We start from the raw sequence: 15,064 nt of genomic DNA, 5'->3' as shown, positions 1-15,064 counted from the left end.
TCTCAAATGCAACAAATTTCATTAAAAGCGATTCCGGAGTTATCTTAGAAAACCGTTTCTGCGTTTTACATGTATCTGCCTAGGGATCAAATACACGAATAATAACTGCATTGCCATTGCCAAAGATGCTGCAAACGAATTGTTGAGCGCTACGCACTGTCAATACAAGTAAACTATGTACTTTTTCATAAAAGAATAAACTCGTATGTGCCAAAAATTGTGCCCAAAATAATTGATGTCAATGCTTCCATGTATTTTGTTTATTTAATAAGTAAAGAATATATAACACGAAGTTTAGAACTACATCAGTTCGAAGCCAGCAAAGCAGTGCATGCCGCTGATTTGAAAAATGTAAAGGCGATGAAATGAACAAGTTGAGGACAAATGTGTTAATGACACTTTATCATTCAAGATCCTTGTTTACATTCTTGTACATATGCAACGGCCAGTGAAAAATCTCAATGACGCTGCCATTTGTTCCAATTTATTACGCAGCGGCAGCTGTCACCGGTCGTGTATCGTGAGTAATTGCACCGAAATTATAGTCGCAACAAAGACCACGTATAAAAAGCAGGAGTTCTCCATAATATACGAGGGCGAGTCAAATGAAAGTGAGCCAATGCGAATATATAACAAACGGGGTACTTTAATTAAAAGTAGCCCCCATGAGCATTTAGACATTTGTCCCATCGACTAAACAGTCGCGCAATTCCCGTCTCATAAAGCTTGCTGCTTCAAAACTTCTGCAACTGACTTTCACGACATCGTCCGAGACGAATCTGTTTCCCTTCAGCTGTTTTTTCGGTTGCCCCAAAATATGGAAGTCGCAAGGCGACAGGTCTGAGCTGTGTGGCGGATGTTGCAGCGTTTCCCGCTTGAACTTTGCCAGCTTTGTATTAACCACATCAGCGACGTGGGAACGGGCATTGTCGTGGAACAAGATGACCCCATTCGTCAATTTTCCACGTAGTTTGTTCTTGATTGCGACACGCAGCCGATGCGGCGTTTCACAATATCGGAGTCAATTGATAGTCTCTCAAGATTTAGCAAATTCTATCAGTAATGGCCCCTGACGATCAAAAAATAAAAGTCAACAACACCTTTCTGGCGGAAATGACGGCCTTTGCTTTCTTTGGGGGAGGTGAATTTGAATGTTTCCATTGTAAGCTTTGCCGTCGTGTTTCAGGCTCGTAGTAGTGACATGGTGGTTCGTCTCCGATCACAATTGCAGACAAAAAATCGTCACCTTTATTGTGATATCGGATCAGATGAGTAAAGGCAGCGCCGATCTTCTCCTTATTCTGGCGGTGGTTCAAAATCTTGCGCATCCATTGCGCACACAAGAGCCGATAACCGAGATGTTCATGAATTACGGCGTGAACCGAACCGTGACTGACGTTCACACACTCTGCCAGTTCATCGATGCTTATCCTCCGTTTTTGTCTCATCAGCTTATCAACCTTTGCAATATTGTTAGGGGTGCACGATGGCTTTGGTCCGGTCTGGGATCGTTTTTGCAACTTTCACGTCCTTCTTTGAACCGTTTGTTCCAACGCTTCACACTGGCCAATGAAATGAAATGTTCCATGTACATGACAGCCATACGGCGACTAATTCCTTTTTGGGAAACACCATCACCTGTCAAAAACCTGACGGCACCACGCTGCTCAACTTCTGGAGAGTCCATTACGGCACGCAACCATGTTCAACCCAGTGTATGAGGGCATTAAAGAACATTTATCCTCACACCTGCGTGTCACTTTTGTAAATGAGAGATGCCGCTGTGCTACGCGCAGGGCTTGCAGATAATGAACAGAACCATAATTGCGCGGGGGGGGGGGGGGGGGAAGCGGGAGTAGGCTCACTTTCATTTGGCTCGCCTTCGTACATTAGAATTGCGAATATACAATGGAATATACAAATGCGAAGATACAGCTTGATAAAGGGCAAGAAAGTGCCACTGGAAACGTTCACTGCACGTATACACAAAACCTCGCAACAAGATATTTAAAAATACGTATAAGTAAGTCTCCAATAAATCTACGTATCTAAGAAAAAGTCACGGTAAATAATGCGTCAAACAAGGCAAATAAACATGTTGCGCAATCACAGATTCACAGAATCCTAGATCCTGTCCCCATTCCATCCACTCCCCCCGATGTATCGCGCGCGACGGAAGGCGGCGCGCTTGCTCCTCACTTTTCTCCCTTGCGCACACAAGACTGAGCCACTATCGCCGCCCCCCCCCACCCCCCACACGCTTTCACTAGCACATACAGCATGCGGTGCGGGGTCACGATATTATCGCACTTGGACTTTATGCGGAACATGAGGGCGACGGCGACGGCAGGAATGCGCCTAGAGTGTCCATATAATTGCTATCGCAATAATATAATAAGAGTATCCGGCAGCTGAAGCGTCCCATGGTCCATTACTTTCCGCAAAAGAAGTAACAAAATACCACTTTCACCATGCGACAATTCGCTGCACCACAACAACGCTTCTTTTGTTGTTGTCACAACCAACAAGTATGTTGTTGTCACAACATACTTGTTGTCACAAGTATGCTGGTCACAATCGAATGCCTACTTTGGGCAACTAATAAGGCTATTAAAGGAATATCGAAGAAAACACGTGACGCTTGGTCCACCAAGAACTATGCGAATACTGCTTGGTATCCTACACCGGCGAGACAAGACTTGCTGCAGAGGTTGCGCTCAAGCGAACGCGGTGCAATCCGTCGAGTCCCCACAGTGATGGCGGCGAGCGACCATTGTTTCTTTTTCTCGTCTGCTGGCTAGAAAGCGTCCAAAACTCTGCCAGGCGAAAATGTACTCGGCCAGAGAAAACCGAACGCGCACCGAAGTGCGTCGCGCGGTGGTCGGGGCAACGCGAGAAAAACGCATGCGCTCTGGCTGGCTCTGGCAGCGCGCGGGTAGGGGAGCGAGGAAAAAAAAAATTGAAGAGGCTGAATGTGTCTTCGCGATTAAAAGTCAAAGTAGAAAAAATAAATAAGAACGTAGTTGCCTTGGCTGGCTTTAGTGTCATCACTGGATGCTTTGGCGCAGGTGAAAAAAAATGTTGATATTTTTTTTATGTGACATGATGGCACGAATGAACCACCACAACGCTTCGTCTCATCGGGCCTCGCTGTGGGCTTTGTCAACTTGTCTGATAGCGTGTTGATTTGGCTTGTCTCGTTCTATGGCCCGATGTGCGACTTTGGAAAAGTCAACGCACCTTTGGCGTCAAATATTTATGAGAGCATTAAACTTACAAAGTTCCGCAATTGAAAATCTAAAGCACACGTTTGGAAATGTCAATGCACCTTTCACATCAAAAGTTTATGAGAACTTTATACCCATAAAGTTTCGGAATTGATATTCACGCGCTCTGTAAATTACATGATAGAGTGCAGATTCCGCGGCCTCCGCGAGATGCCGCGGCGAGCCCGTTCGCCATGAAAACATCCTTGAAACTTTGTGCTCGGATGGGGCTGCTTGCGTTACGTGACTCCCGGTGCATGGGTGTTGCCGCGAAATTCAGCCCGAGTTCGCAATTTTCGCAGTGAAATGGCTTTTCGAGCGGGAAAAAGACGCTCTAGACAAAATCCAGAATGATTTCCGGCGCCGGGGGTTGCTTTTGTCGGCGGTGCATGGACAGCACGAAAAAATTTCGGGGGGAGGGGGGTGCTGAAGCCCCATAAGCCCCCCCCCCCTCCTGGCTATGCCACTAATATATATGTATATATAGTTTCAGCGCAACACATGCCGGACTTTCAACTTCATCATCTCTACATATCAGCATCCATTGTACATAATCTTCATCTGTATATATCATCATCATCAGGTGCACAGCTTCGTCCTCGTGGTGGCAGAATGAGCTCGTCTGTAATAAAGCGGTTCCTTACAAGCGTTGCTTGAGGCGGGCAGAACTTCGTTAAGGATAGAAGAGAGGAAGACTGCCGCACTCGCTAAGGAGAATGCGAGGAGCGCCATGGCGTAAGAAAAATTTTGCATAGAAAGAAATCGGCGGCTTCAGCAGTCCTGTTGGTAGAGAGGCTATATATATATATATATATTTGCGGGGGGTGTTAAGGCAAGTTCTCTTCTTGCTAAGCGATATTGTTATGCATAGTTTTGACAAGCCAGTAGCCAGCATGTAATTTTGATTGTGGTCAGTTTCCTTGCCATTAATTGCCACGATCACATCGCTATCGAATCGTGCAGGGCTTAGGCGCCAGTGATGCTATGGCTTTTTCTCCTGTATAGCTCTCCGCTGATAGAAGCGGAAATAAAGATTGACCGATTGATTGATTGATTTTATTCATTTCAGAAATACTGCCGACCTTTGCTATACGCGAGGCCTTAAAGGGACGCTGAAGAGTCTGTCGAATTCAATAAGACGCTCATATACGGATGCGGGAACCTTATGAACCATGTAGGTAAAATTTGGTTTTTTTTTTCAATTAGGAGCGACGTAATCGTCGGTTAAAATTGCGCTGTAGCTCCGCCCCCCGTCGAATGCCGCGCGCTGCTGCTGACGCTTACGATGCGAGCGGAGACCGGAAACCGCGGTGTTGTGACGTCAACTCTAGTATTTTGTCCCTTCGCAGCCTGCGCGACCGTGCCTGACCGTGCTTGTTTCTGCGTGCGTGCCATCGTAATCTGCTTCGATCGACCCTGCATTCCTTTGTTGGTGCGTCTGCGTGTATGTAGAGTGGTAGTCAACGTACCCAGCATCAACTGAAGTGGTGGGCCGATCATGCCAGCTTTCTGTGCAGCCTACGGTTGCACGAGCACCAGCGGCTGCGACGATGTCTTCCATTGCTTCCCACAAGACAACAAGCTCTTAACGAAGTGGGAGGCTGCTGTGAAGCGAAAGAATTTCAAGCCCTCAAAAACAACAGTGCTGTGCTCCAACCACTTCCGTGACGACGATTATCACGAGAATTTATCATTAAACCGTGCGTTGGGTTTGCCAGTCAAGTCGGCTCGTCTAAGGCCCGGCGCAGTGCCGTCAGTGTTCGCGTACACAAAGAGCTTACACACGAACTCGCCCAAACCTGGATTTTGATTTACTGCGAGCTCCTTCGTGTTAGCACGCTGAACGGACGGTGCATGTTTATCTCCCGCCCTTGACGCAGGTTTCGTCGCAAAGCGCCGCGAATTTTCTATTTGCACGTGTGTTGTAAAACAGCCTGCATGCAGCTACCATAACGCAGTGCAAATGTAGAGTTTGCATGTGCTGGAAAGCCGGCGCACGCCAGGACGCTACGCTCCCCTCTTCTCTCGCGCACAGCGAGAAACCGACCGTCTCACGTAGCCGACGAAATTCGCCGCCTTTACGACTTCGGTTACGAGTAGTGTGCGGATGGCACACCGGGAAGCTTTTCACGCGTTTAAACCGTCTTTTTAGATTGCCGACAGCTTTGGACAGCGCACAAACGTCGACGATCGCATCCCCGCTTACGTTCCACGAGGATGCATGCAGGTACACAACACTACAGTTGTTTGACCGGAAACTAACTCACTAGATCGGCGAAAGGTCGGCGAGATCACTAGATCGCTTTGCAAAAAACATACTCACCAAAGAGCATTTCCAACACAAGGAGATCCCAAGACTTCGCTTTCGTTCGCGTGGTAAGCAATGCTCGCACCAGCATCGTTTGCTTCTTCGAGAGGCCGGCTCTTCGCAATCGGCTCGTACATGTAGGGAGTAACGCCGAACTCCTCAGAAAAACGCAGTCTCTCTAAATTTTCCATTACCTCTTAATTTTCCATTACAGCACCAAACTACCTGGCACCACGCTTCATGTGTAGCGGCAGCGGTCGGTCACTAGAGTTGACGTCACGAGGCGCCCGACCAATCACAGGTGGAAACGAGACGCGCGAGCTGGGCGTGTCCGCTGCTGCACTTTTCGTCGAAATAAAATATATTTGCGCTTTCTTTCGCTCAATTTCGATACGATATTCGAATTCGGAGGGTTGAAAACCATTATGTACACATCTTCACTCATTTTTTCTGGAAAACCTTTCAGCTTCCCTTTAAGGCAGGAGTGGGTCATAAAAATTGATTGAATGGATCAAACTGAATTGACTGATTACCTCAAGTTCGCTCAGTCATCATGCAGTGCACATAGCTGTTTAAGGGGCACGCAGTGGTGTTTCTGGGGCTGTGTTCAGAATTTCTAAGAAGCTGAATTCGACTGGGCGTCTGTCGTTCTGGACCGATAGTGCCCGATTGGTTGACGGAGCTTCAGATTAGCAAGGTAATGAAGGCACCACGCGAAGCACTGCATAGCGTTGCAATTAATGTTAACATTAGGCCACAGATAAAACTTAAAAAAAAAAGACCGCCTAAATGAGCACACCGTCTAAAAAACAACTATTGTTCTAAACGGGCACCGTTTGCCTCTGGCTTCGGACAGCGTGGCTTTATATTTGTTACGATATATTTTGGCACCAGACCAAACTGAAGAACTCGCAACGTGCAGTGTCGACTTTCTGTGCGACATCTTTAACATCATGGTCAGAGAAGGCTGATGTCATCAGCATAAAATACACATTGCACTCGGCGGATGTATTATATATCAACCCATCGCACTCCGTACCATTGAACACCGTAGCCAGGTAATGTTCCCCGTAATACAGTGTACAATTTAAACAATCACACGCCTTACCTCAGTCAACGAACATATGCGCGTAGCGTAAGCCTTTGGTATTACCGACTATTACCAGCGAGAATACTCTTCTTTAGAGAGAAGCCGTTTCTGTCGATTGAAATAACCTGAACACTTCTTCCCTGCTGGACAGACGGTGTGACGCGAGGTGCCCTTGAATTTCCAGTCGAACCCCTGCGGCGACGGCGAATCCAGTTGGCTCGATCGAGACTGCCACGCGCGAACCCGCCGCAGTTGAGCAGTGAAATACGAATCGATCGCTTGCCGTGGAATTCACTATAAGCAGGATCCCGAGTTCTCGGTGTAAAAAAATAAAAATAAAAGTGCGATAAGTATGCCTAATCTTTTTTATGGAATGCTGTTTTAACCGAAAAGAGTAAGCGAAAGCAAATTTTTCAGGCAGCTATAAGATGGCGGTCAGCGGTCAGCTGCGGCTCATGTACTCCAATATGCAAGAAGCCTAGCGAGGTCAAAGTCAGGCGCCAGCCTGCGGCTCAAGAAATGTTAACTCCCCCCTCTCCCACCTCCCCCTCATTTGCGTCCGTTTTCGCACGCCGCTATGACGGAAATAAAAGAAAGCGATGGCCGCGAGGGCGTGCTGTAGTAATAGACGACAGGCAAATGTGCAAGCGTATACTTCTTCGCACGTGTTGTATGACCTCAATAAGATGGCGGACATAAGAGTAGAATCGTAAGTAAGGTGTCAGCGTTCGCCCTGGTGCTGCCAACCCTGGTGTGCTTCGTTCCTCGCACCATCTGCTTACTAGAGGCAGGTCGGCCATGTTGGTTAGAGCGTGTTAGGCGCGCGTTAAAAAGCCTGCATGCTTGCGGAATTTTGCGTCCAACTTATAGCATGCGCTAAATGACGTTCAATAGCAAAGACGACGACGCGAGCGCGGAAACGCCACCACACGAAAGCTTGCCCAAAACAGACCCCTGGTATGTATCGTCAAGGAGCTTTCCTTCAAAGCGAAACCCGAATATCAACTCGGCAAAGTGTGTTTCAGACTATCGATGAAACCAATGGACATAGGTCGACCAAATCCGCGAGCACCGTTGGCTCGTTTGAAAGGATCATCCTGAGTCAACGAATCGTACCCGAGGACTACGATGCCGTGCACTATACGTGCACACGTGACAGGCACGTAGTTCTTTGCCGCAGCGAGGTTCACCTTTTGGAGAGCTCCTTCTGGACGGAACTGCAGTCGCTGGTCCGTAGCTGCGCGGTAGGGTCGTCGCTGGCGGTTAACACCGACAGCGGAGTGAGCGCTAAAGATTGCAAAGCGAGATCGCCAGCTTGCCGCTGCGCCGCCTGCAAAGCCAAGTCGAGGCAGGGAGATTATGACAGCCCCGGCAAAGGGGAAGGGGGATTTAGCAGGAAGCTTTTGACTTGGGGGCTCCTATATCTAAATGCATTGGGAACTGAGAAATTGCTTCTCTCGGCAACCGCGGCACTGAATTTTAAGAGGTTTGTTGCATTTGAAGAGAGCGAGTTAAAACTAGTGACTCTATAGAAGGCAGTATCTTGATGTAGGCCGTGAATGTTTGTATAAGAATTGCCTAAAATTGGTAAGATTCCGCAAACGAAACTATTAACTTTATAATTCAGCAATGTAAAAGGGTATCGCGATCCTGCAAACTGCATATTATAGTGCATCTAAGGCGGACAAGGTTGATGTATTATACAGCGCTCTGGAATATGCCACTAATATGTGAGTAGGAGTTTTAACACTTGTAAACATTCTAAGATTTGCGTAAGCTATAAATTAGCACATCATGTTTGTCCGCTTTAGATGCAGATAACAGATTTGCGGTATCTTTTTGCTGCAGAGTTGCGGATTTGTAAACTTCGTGCTGCCATTATTTTTAAACTTACCAATTTTCGGCAACCTTGTCAAAATGTTTAATCTCCTAAATCAAAATTCTAGTTCCTAGAGCTGCTTGAAATTACCCTTTTTTTTCTCAAATGCAACAAATTTCATCCAAATTGTTCCAGGGCTTGTCTCACAAAAGCGTTTCGGCGTTGTACATGCATTTGAATAGGCGGCATCGGAGTCGGAATTGAGCTAAAGCTTCCACTTAATCAAAAACACCGGATCAATAACTAATAAAAAGTATTCTCTCAAAACTCTTCTGTCGCTTATTTTGCGGTAGTCGGTTGATTATTCGGAGAAAAAAAATGGAGGCCAGATATTTCGCGCCGAAACGCTCGAGCCAATGCGTCGGTGTGACGTCACGGATTTCAAAATGTTTTCTTTTTCGCGTTTCGGTCATTGTGGCCAGTAAGTTTCCTTGAAACTCGCTAAGTTCAGTCTGTGGCCCTTCTGGAATGCAGTTCGGTCAACCGTTACCCACAATAATTAACTATACGCCGCAGCATATGCACTCAAAATCTGCCACTTCACTGCGGCCTGGTGCGAGAACTCAGAAGCGGCGTGGCTACGTGTCACTTGCGCTTATTTCTGGCCTATAAGGTGTCCTCGTATGGTAAGAGCAGTGTTGTCTTTGGCATTGTAGATGCGTAATTTACTAATACAATTCAAATAGCTTTTCTCTTAAAAATGTTAGCTCAAGAAATTCAAATAGCTTTTCTCTTAAAAATGATAGCTCAATTCAATTTCCATAGCTTTTCAAATTCAATTCAAATAGCTTTTCTCTTAAAAATGTTATCTCAAAGCAGACACGCAAATGCTAGAAGTCAATATAAGCTACCATTACAGACATATACTTCCAAGAGTCTCGGGTTCACTAAACACTCGTTGGCCTTTAGACTGCGTTCGAAATTAAGCTTGCACCGCAAACACTTGTACCGAGGGGGACAATTAAGGCTCCAGGTTTTAACGTTCCTGTAGACAAATCAAGCTTTGTGGTTTTTAATGACGCAAATGATGGTTTCGTCCTACACTCTTAGTCAAAGTTACACCCTTTGGGGTGTATCTCTGCCACACAACAATAATCGTCATCTACCTTGGTTGCGTTTCCTTTCTTGAAAACGCCGCGCCCGCTACTTTCTTGTCGGGAATGCTATGCCACGCTGATAACGCGCATGCCGTTCGTTACTGGAAAGTACCGGGCTCGCCGCGTTAAAGAAAGAAAATGCGGAAAAGACAGATGACGATTACCGTCGTGTGGCAAAAGGGTGTAATTTTGCTTAAGAGTGCAGTACAGAGAAATGATGTGGCAAGGATAGGTGAGCAGGAATAAATTAAGTGAAAATTGCGGAATATTACGGCTGATTTCCATGCGAAATTAAATGTGTGTAGGAATCAAACAGGGAAAGATATGCATAAAGAGCACAATGATATTTTTTCTTGCAAATCGTTCAATTAAGTTATGCTGATGAAACTTTGCCCAAACAAAAGCCCATGAAATGATCCCAATTCCCTCAAAATTAGCTTTTTTGCACGTCGACTTATTTCAGGACACGCACACAAACGCACAAAATTCCTTTAGGGTTGGTAAAATACGCTCGTTAAGCAATGGGACGCTTGTACGAGTAATCTGAACGAAATGCTAATTAATTTAAACAATTAAAACATTATACATGTACATTACGACCATCAACATAATTCCTCTATAAACCAAATATAAACGTGCTTTGTTTACTTCACCGAGTTGACAGTGACATTCGCACTCGGTCGCGTCAGATACGCTGAATAGCCACCGAAGAGGACAAACGCATAATCTCCTCTGCAACAGTGAATTTCAACGTCAGGGAACAGATCCACGTCTGTTATATAGCGCATGAAATTGGTTCCGCGCGTGCGTTGGGACGTAATAAATAAGTTGGGACCGAACTCGCAGCCTGCTGTCTCGTGGCGTGCACTATAGTAGCCGGCCGGTGTGCACGGGCATCCTGAATTCTGCTGCAAGAGAGTGGGCTCGCGAAACTCTTGGCGGCAGCACCAAGGCTGGCGCACAGCACCAAGACTGGCGCACAAAAGCACGTTCAAAGCTGATATTAACGCGAAAGTGTTAAGGGCGCCGTGTCGCACAAAACCCGGCGTCCGGCGTCGACCATCGCTAATATAATATCAAACCACGCAGGCCCTCCATATAGCACAAGAAAGTTACTGAACTAATTGAGTTTATCAAGGTAAAATACGTCAGAAATATGGTAGAGTACCACTTACACATAACCTACAGACATGATAGCGTCGGAATGTAATTTGAATATACGAGGAAACATAATTCTGTTTCGCGGAAACTCAAAACACAAACCCTTTTTCCAGCGTTTCTATCATTCATAGAGCGGCCATGGCATCCGACATTCGCGCGCGTCGGCACGCGCAAATCTCAAAGGCCATAAAGGGGCGCGCCCGGTTCCTTGCAACACCTACAGATAGCGCTCGCCTCCTCCGCATCGCGGCCCGCGCAAGAGGCCGCGTTTCTATCAGAAAGCTCGCCTTCGTGCATAGCGTTTGCGGCCAGCGTTTTCCACTAAACATTACGGTTACATACGCTCCCGTTGCTGGGAAACGTTAGAAGCAGCCAGGGATCTTTGAATGCTATCGCGCTCCACTTCTAAATGCGAAACTTAAGCGTCCTCCAAATTTTTAGTGTTGCTTTCACCATCTCGAAAGAGCCATTAGGAAGGCAGAGTACAGAATAATCTGGGGCCATATTCGCAAAGCTTTTCGTTCGCAAGTACTCTTTGCCATTGGCCGGTCGCCTTATAGCGAATGACATGTCCGGCATCGGAATTGGCTGAAACTTTCTCTTACGAACAAGTGTAGCGTAAAAGCCCTCTGTAAATCCGGCATCTTTGATTCTGGCGATTAGCGCTGATAAGACGTTATGTATACGGCTGCACGCGTATACCGTGGTTTTCTGGGAGTAACGGGGACAGTAGAGCGTCGCAGCGACGCTGGCACAGGACGCAACGTACCTGGGACTGCGCGGACCCGGCGTCAGCGCCGGTGCCATCCCGCGGTTGCTTCTTGGACTTGGTGCGCTTTAACCGTCGTGGGCCGGCACTCCGCTGCTTGCGCTTCTTCCCGCCGCCGGCGGGCTTGCTCTCAGTGGTCGGCAGTGCGCTGGCAGAGACTGGGACTTCCGCGGCGGTTACGCTTTCCGCAGCGGCCGGCTCGGTCTTCTGCGAGTCCGACGAAGAGCGGCCTTTCGAAGACGTGTCGCTGGCCGTCGACATGGCCGCGAGAAGGCCCCTCGGATTGGCGGTCAGTGAGGTTGGGCGAGACGCTGGAGATAGCACCGAGTCGAACGCGCTTCGCGAACGGCTCGTTCCACGTACCCCGTGAGGCGCGTGAGGTGGAACGAGCTGCTTCTTTATCCTCTTGTTCGTCTCTCTGCGTGACACGCCGAGCATTCTTTCTTTTGGGGCGACTTCACTGGGATCCAGCCACAGGGATGCCTTTCTGGCAATTTAGAACACTATACAAATCTAGTTTCTCTCTACTTCTAACCATACGGAAAACCGCCTGCTTCTTGGCCAATCCCCCATATAGTGGGTACGCGCCACTGTTGTGGACACAAGACAAGACAAGACAAGACAAGACAGGACCACGTAACGGCACCATGCTGGTCATACCTTCAAAATAAGCTAACGTGTTTTACTATGGCGACAGTGCGTTTATTATAACAAACAAAAAGTGAGGCTGCGGAGATTATTCAAAAGACTCTTATTGAAGCATAAGAGATAATCATAGTGCATATCGTTCTGCCGTATTTCAATCTATCCGCCGTCTTTCCTACGGCGCAGCTGCGAAGCGGCTGTACACTGCTGAAAAAATCCGCTCTCACTTCTTGTTACCCCAGTCAGCAGCAGCATGCAAACCAGAGACACATTCTCCAGGCCGACTTCTCCTCCTTTCGCTTCATTAAATTCTACTCCTCCGCTCGTCCAGTATCGCACTTTTCTTTCTGGGTTCTTTATAGTCCGTAACCGTCGGAGTGAAAAATTTACTCCCATCCCGACCCAAAGTTCTTGCATGCAGAGAAGGGAGTATTCTGAGGAGAAACCGGTCAGAAAACTCGCTCTCGGGGCAGAAACCGCTGCCGTCCCGGTGACGGGAAGGTATACGGATGACGGGTTTGTGAATCTGGCATGAGAGTGTACGATTCCTTCGCAGAAGATGGAGTTCCAACTATATATATATATATATATATATATATATATATATATATATATATATATATATATATTCCCTGCCTCGACTGATGTAGAATCTTCTATTCCTTTCGGAACGGGGCAGTCTCTGGCTATTCAGAAAAAAATTGTTTTGTTCGGCATAATAATGCGTCTTTAACGCGTACACGTCGCTTTGACGCGGTGAGTTTTCGCAGTTTTGTGACGTCGCGCCCGCGCGACGTCACAAAAAGTGGGCGCTCCCAGAAAACGTTTGACCAATAGGCATTGCTCAAATGACGCCATTTTAGCTAATAGCGAAAAATGCGTCTATTCAGAAATTATTATTTTTTCGTTAGGTCTAGTCATGCGTAATTAGTGTGCACATATCATATCAGATGGGACGTCTCGCGGTTTTCGTGACGTCGCGTGACAGGCAGGCAAAGGGTGGGGGGGGGGGGGGGTGTGGCCCGCAAATTTTTTGAGCAGTCTTCGAGGACTGATTGCAGAATTGTAATATAAAAGTTTAGAATATAAAAGTTCGGTAATAGCTTTAAGTTTTAGCGCCCATGGTATGTCAACGCGTCATGCATATTCCAGCTGCGTGAAGTTTTAGCTTTTAGCTTGCATGTTCATGGCAGCATTTATGACAGACATGACGGTCCATGAGAGACCGCGAACGTTACCTTACAACTTCAAAAAGTGCTTCAGTGGCTTTTTAGGATGGGCTGCTGCTGATATAATTACAATATACGCGTGGCAATCCGCTTGAACTTAAAAACAACCTGAAACGCTCAGCTAACGCAAGGAGAAGGAAACTGAAATGAATGAAACAGAAAGATGACAAAATGACGCTCAGCAGCACACAGATAACAGCGTCAGCGTTAAGCTGTATCCCCCCCCCCCCTTCTTTTTTTTTTTTTTTACATACAACGTCTTTCAGTTCAGTTCGTTCAGCATATAAGGGGCCGCTTGCTACACCGCCTTACTTGTGCAGAGGCAAGATATCGCTACTCGACCATGCATGGGCAGGGTGTATTAGACTAGCTTCAGTCGCGTGCACAGAGGGCATCCTTGTCGTGTCGCGCATGACGCAGTGCGAGTTAAATTTACCCTCTCGCTCAGCGTTCAGGGAGACAAAGCGGCACAGCTCGGCAGTAAGTCTGTGGATCCCAGCGGGAGTGGTCGCGTCTGAGGAAGCTCAGTCAGCCCATACATAGTAGATAATGCATCAAACTGAAACCCGTGTTCATCAGGAGTTACATGCGGCTTACAAGTGGGCAATTTGTTGCAGGAATTTGGCGCTTGCTCGGCTATATGGCGCCCCCTCGTCCGACACGCAGGGTCCATAAATGGCGTGAAGAGGCTTGGGCACGGAAGGATGCCAATCCGCGCCCACCAACTTTGACCACGGCGGGCCCTCTACGAAAAGGCATCGAGAAGGAATGCAAGATTAGACTGTAGGACCACCACTAGCTGTATGACGAGTTAAGCATGTAGCCTTTCTAATGCGTGAATAGATGTCGCTTGCGTATTTGGTTGCATCATTTCGGTACCCTGTATAGTGCCCACACATCCTCAGCACCACGCACAAGACGTTTTTCGTACCCCACATGCGGCTGCGTCCTCGGCACAGCGCCCCCCCCCCCCACCCCCACCCGAATTCTCTTTCTTTTTTCACATTTCACACACAGCCGTTCTATCACACGACGGACACAGATGTACGGAATTTCGCGAAAGAAAAAGGATAAAGGCTGCATGTAAAGGACCACCTATGGCTTGAGAAACAAAGCGAACAGTAGTCATTATTGTCCAGCATGGCGCCCACCACTGCTGATGGTGGGGAGGCAACAAGGACTACGTTGGCTCACATGCAACGGCGTTGCATCGGTCTGTCGATTTCCCATGCATGGGGAAAAAGAAAGAAAGAACGGAATTCACGTGGTCCACGCTCTTTACGATGTCCGAACTGACCCTTGGGTGAGGGTGCCCGTTTCGTAAACGCCCGACGAAACAGCTAGTTTCCGCTGCCAGGCGTTTGCGGCCAGTAAGAATACACGGGGTGATCACTTTTGAATTTTACGGAATTTTTAAATATAGTCTGGTGGCAGTTATGTCTGCCAAAGGCGATCGTTCTTATTTATTATCCAGTATTTATGCTAAAGCATAAATATTGTCGTTGAGCTGAATTATTCCAAGAGGCGGACGTTAATAGCACGAGAAATCGCAAATACACATTCAACTAATTGACGAAAATGCTCTAATTACTTATTTTAATTATTTAGATTACAGGACAT

General features: G+C 47.2%; 1 protein-coding gene across 1 annotated transcript in view; it reads right to left on the bottom strand.

Annotated features, from left to right (window-relative positions):
* Positions 1-12,083, bottom strand: part of LOC142572722 (uncharacterized) — a 33,931-nt gene extending 21,848 nt beyond the window's left edge. The window contains exons 1-2 of the mRNA XM_075682025.1: positions 11,571-12,083; positions 7,855-7,994 (exon numbers count right to left, since the gene is read on the bottom strand). Coding sequence (XP_075538140.1) covers positions 7,855-7,994; positions 11,571-12,008 — 578 coding nt within the window. The 5' untranslated portion in view covers positions 12,009-12,083. The remainder of the gene's footprint in view (positions 1-7,854; positions 7,995-11,570) is intronic.
* Positions 12,084-15,064: the final 2,981 nt, after the last annotated feature.

This window comes from Dermacentor variabilis, chromosome 2 (genome assembly GCF_050947875.1).
Source record: "Dermacentor variabilis isolate Ectoservices chromosome 2, ASM5094787v1, whole genome shotgun sequence".
Classification (NCBI taxonomy): Eukaryota; Metazoa; Arthropoda; class Arachnida; order Ixodida; family Ixodidae; genus Dermacentor; species Dermacentor variabilis.
This window is presented reverse-complemented; position numbering and strand designations above follow the sequence as displayed.